This window comes from Suncus etruscus, chromosome 8 (genome assembly GCF_024139225.1).
Source record: "Suncus etruscus isolate mSunEtr1 chromosome 8, mSunEtr1.pri.cur, whole genome shotgun sequence".
In the NCBI taxonomy this organism is placed as follows: Eukaryota; Metazoa; Chordata; class Mammalia; order Eulipotyphla; family Soricidae; genus Suncus; species Suncus etruscus.
Window position 1 is genome coordinate 64,684,712 of NC_064855.1, and position 4,981 is coordinate 64,689,692.

At 43.2% G+C, this 4,981-nt stretch overlaps 1 protein-coding gene across 1 annotated transcript; it reads left to right on the forward strand.

Moving 5' to 3' along the window:
- Positions 1-567: 567 nt before the first annotated feature.
- On the forward strand, positions 568-1,269 carry CCDC70 (coiled-coil domain containing 70). The gene has a single exon (XM_049778848.1). It carries the CDS (start codon positions 568-570, stop codon positions 1,267-1,269), a length of 702 nt encoding a protein of 233 aa, XP_049634805.1.
- Positions 1,270-4,981: the final 3,712 nt, after the last annotated feature.

Sequence of the window (4,981 nt, forward strand, 5' to 3'; positions counted from 1 at the left end):
GATTATTCGTTCCAAAAATAAACTCTTCTATTAAAATTGTCTCTTTAGGTCTGTTGATCTCAAACTTGTTATAAGACTATCACCAGCATGACCCTCTGATGTCAGCACCCAGAAGTCCATAGTAATCCAGGAACAATTCTCAAATGAGAAAGCAAAAACCTTAAATGAATTCTGCTTGGTTCAATAAAAGTAAAGCACTTGGGAGCCATTATACTTGATTACCTAAGAGCTAAAACATATTGTTTGTGACACAATTCTTTAGAGGTCATTTTATACCCAGAATTTGTAGAACTCTACAAATACTCATTGGCTAAGATTCTAGGACCTTAGAAGCCTTTAACTTGATTTTATTGCCCAGTTGTTTTCCCCAAAGCCATGACAAACTATTCTCTACCAAAGTACCACCAAATGGAACAAAGAGATAGTAGCTAACATTTCTTAAATCTAATGATTTGGTATACATCATGTGTACATGAATTGTCTGGCATGAAACTCATGAAAATACATATTCTCTCTGCAGGGTTTGACAAGCTTACCTGAGCTTGGCCAACAGCCCTGCATTCCATCATGGTTAATCCACAGTTTTGTTTGACTAGGAAGGTGTTTTCCTTTAAGATGAGCAAATGGATGGGTCTCTCTTGCTTCCGGCCACTGCTGATCTCCTCATCCAACATTCGGCAGAAGAAACTAATTCACAAGCTAAAGCAGGAAAAGGCTTTTCGAGAAGAGATAAAAATATTTCGTGAGAAAATACAAGATTTCAGGGAGGAAATGTGGAATTTCCGAGACAAAATTTATGCTTTCCGGGGCCAGATCCTGGGTTTTTGGGAAGAAGAGAGACCTTTTTGGGAAGAGGAGAAAATCTTCTGGAAAGAGGAAAAAACCTTCTGGGAAATGGAAAAATCTTTCCGAGAAGAAGAGAAAAAATTTTGGAAAAAGTACCACGTCTTTTGGAAGGAGGATAAAGCCTTCTGGAAAGAGGATAATGCATTGTGGGGAAGAGACCATAGCCTTCTTCAAGAGGACAAAGCCCTTTGGGAGGAAGAGAAGGCCCTTTGGGTGGAGGAAAGAGCCCTTCTTGAGGAGGAGAAAGCCCTTTGGGAAGATAAAAAGTCCTTGTGGGAGGAAGAGAATGCTCTCTGGGAAGAGGAGAAAGTATTCTGGGCAGAAGGTGGGGGCTATATTGCTGAGGAACAGGTACCTGGACATGGGCACCACAATGTCAATGAAGGGCCACAATCACCAACCTTCTCAAGAGCCAGGGCATGAACTGCAAGTAATAGGGGTCAGACTGTTGAATTGAGACTCAACTCCAGAGAGACCCCATGTGCTGGAGAAAGTATGTGCTTGTGTGTCTCTTTGCTTCAAAAGATCTAATAAAGTCCTAAGGAGAGATTTGGAAAACCAGTTTTTTCAAGAAAAGTCAGTCTCACTGTCCAAGACTTTATAGTTCTCCAAGTCCTATCCCCATTTTTTTTCTTTAGATGAAAGGTACACCTAATGGTGCTGAGAGCTTACTCCTGACGCTACACTCAGGGATTATTTCTGGCAGTGCTTGGGAACCATATACAGTCTCAGGGATTGAACCCAGGTCAGCCATAAGCAAGCCAAGCACCTTATCCCTATGCTTTACCTCTAGGTTCTTTATTACCACCCTTAAAGTAGATTATTGTCCTTAAAAACTGGTTCCAGGCAGTTTATTCACTGCCAGGAGTAGCGATTAGCAGTTCTTGTTTGCCTTTAAACAGGTAAAAGTGGGGCTGGAATAGTTACACAGTAGTAGGGCATTTGCCTCGTACAGGGCTGACCCAGGACAGATGTGGGTTCAATCCCCTGTCATCCCATATGGTCCCCCAAGCCAGGAGCAATTTCTGAGTACAGAGCCAGGAGTAACCTCTGAGTGCCATCACTGGGTGTGGCCCCCCAAAAAACAAAAACAAAACAATAGAGGTGAAAGGAGGAGCAGAGGATTGGACAGAGGTCCTGTGCCATGAGGAGGCACAAAGATGGAAAAATGCTGAGACATCTGTTCTGGGTCATATGAGCACCTGTCATTTCTCCCTGATTCTGGAATTTCTTGAGGTCTGAAATGGGCCAGCAAAGCTATAGTGGTAAATAACAACCATTCTGCCTAACTTGCCAGAATACATAGGCAAAATTCCTCGATGATCTTATTTGTAGGTCTAATTTTTCAAACTTTTTTTTTTTTTTTGGGCCACACCCGGTGACGCTCAGGGGTTACTCCAGGCTATGCGCTCAGAAGTCGCTCCTGGCTTGGGGGACCATATGGGACGCCGGGGGATCGAACCGCGGTCCGTCCAAGGCTAGGGCAGGTAAGGCAGGCACCTTACCTCTAGCGCCACCGCCCGGCCCCAATTTTTCAAACTTCTTAATTGCCCATTCCCTATACCTTAACACTAAGATAAGACACTTAATGATACCTATAGACCCATCTAAGAGTCTGACTAATAGAGAATGGTCAGAGAATGACTATTTGTCAAGGTAAATATTCCTGCTTTCCCTTTCCTAAGGCCTGTTCTCATACTTATACACACACTGATTCACTTTGCTTGCCTTTACTACTCAGTAAGCACTTTCACTTTCATACTCCTTTCTGGTGCCATATTCTCCACTTTGTGGGTTGACATGATGAAAGCAGAGTATCAGTGGCTGTGTAATAGCCCAGAAAACATTAAATGGAAGGACCAGAACCACAGTCCATGGTATCTATCTCTTGTTCCCAATCTTTTTATAATACAGCCTTGGCTATGAATGCTATCAAGGTCAGATATGTCTTGAAGCAGGTTTGGTATCCAGTGTGGTTTGAGGTGCTACTGGAAAGCCCTAGAAGGAAGAGAATTCCTCTCACTGTGTTAAACAAACATTTCTGGAGACAGAACAAGCTAGCTCTGTCTCTCTAATCAGTTTTAGTTTTATTCAAGTTCAGTTGTCTCAGGAGTCAGGGCTGGAAAGAGGAAGAGAAGAAAGTATTCTGGGCAGAAGGTAGGGGCTATTGCTGAGGAATAGGTACCTGGAAATGGGCACCATCCCTTCACTATTGCATAGTTCCCTCTCTACCCCCAGCAAACTCAGCTTCCATGTCTTTATTTCAACCATCATCAGACACAGTGAGATACAGGTTTATTGCTCACATTGATAGCACTAAATTGACCCCGAGGGACTGCCCTTTGTCCCCCAAAGTCTAAGTCAACAGAAATTTACACCTGCAACTGATTATTTTGAAAAGCAGTGAGTTCCCAAGGACAATTCAGCAGAGCCATAGCATATGCTTTTTGTTTGGGCCACTCTTTGCACTCTTTGACTAGGTAGGTGTTCCTTAGAAATGTAGATAAATGTGAATTTGTTCCTGATTTACAGGATCTCGGGAGACCAGGATTAAAACCTTATGAGGGTATTGGATTCTACCTGATGGCTTCTGGGAGCTACTCCCAGCTCAGAATTCATGAGTAACTCCTGCGAGTACTGAGGAACCATGCAATGCTGGAAGTCAAACATGCTCTCCTGCCCCTTAAACTGTACTTTTTATTGTGTATAACTGTGCCTGTGCAGGAGGGAAGAAAAAAAAAGGCAAAAATCACAAGATAATTTTTAATTTAATTATCTAGCTTTCGCTGATTTGTGTAGTTATTGAAGTTGTTGTCTCCATTCATATTTTTTTTCTTCTTTTTTTTCCTCCTTTATGTGCTCTGCCATGTTTTTTTTATCTCAAGACCATGGCCTTTATGTGGTGCTTATCTTTATAGTTGGAGTGCTCACTGGATATTTTATTTGACACTTCTTTTTGTAATGTTGTGGTGTTCCACCTCCTTTTTCCCCTTCGTCTCTCAAACCTAGGATGAGAGCTTCCAGAAGGACTCCGCCCATTTTTGGCATATTTAATTTTTCCCCCAGTTTATTACTTTTCTTCAAACAAAACCACGTAACTTGAACTATCTAGTCCCGCCTCCCAATTAGAGGGGGAAATAAGGGAGGTACCAAGACCAAACACGGGTAGGACCACTAAGAAGTTAGCTAGGCACAGAGGGGACCACTTATTCTGGTAGCCCCAAGGGTGAGGGAGGAGGATATGGGAGGTAGGATGGGAACAGAGGTGGAGGGAGGACAATTTGGTGATGGAAATTCCCCTGATTTTATGTTAATATGTACCAAAAATATTATTGCAATGATATGTAGGCCACTATGATAAAAACAAAATTACATTAAAAAAAGAAAAAATATTTTTGAGTTTTGGGTTTCAGGCCACACACTCAGGGCTGACAGCTTACTTTTGTCTCTGTACTCAGGGTTAACTCCTAGCAGTGTTGGGGACCCTATGTGGTAGTAGGCATTGAACCAGGGTGAACAACATGCAAGGCAAGTGCCTTACATTATATCTCTGGCCTCCAAATGTTGTTCGCTTTACTACATAAACTAAATACTTGGGAAATGCTATGTAAAGTAGAAATGGCACCAAGATGGAAATCAAAGAAAAATCCCAATTCAACACAAATTCTGCCACACAAATCTAAGGGCTTGAGAACCCAGTCCAGGCTTCAGGCAGAATAGTAGATGTCCTAACTGAAGAATTCATGACTGACAAGGGTGCAAACTTGTTGACAAGGGTGCAGACTGGGTTGTGGTTAGGGATCATTCTGAGAACTTGGAAAAGGGAAAAAACAGTTTACAGCCCTTCAGGAGCTGTGGATCTGACCAGAGCATCCAGTTTGTGTTGACTGGACATGCATGGAAAGGTGAGATCTTACATCATGCTGTGACTCCTCAGGTGACCCCATAAGCTCTGGCCAACTTCACTGACATCTCTGGAGTGGTGGCACACCCCAACCTAGGAGGCTGACTGCTAAGCTGCCGGCTACTGGTGGCACACACACAGAGCAGAAGTAGGGGCGGTGGGCCCAAGGGGGGGGGGGGACTCCGGGGCACCGCCAACGACAAACCATCTGAACTCACCCTCTAGGATAGC

What these genes read in the sequence shown, in the direction of transcription:
- CCDC70 (XM_049778848.1), top strand. Translation starts at nt 568, where the DNA reads ATGGTTAATCCACAGTTTTGTTTGACTAGGAAGGTGTTTTCCTTTAAG.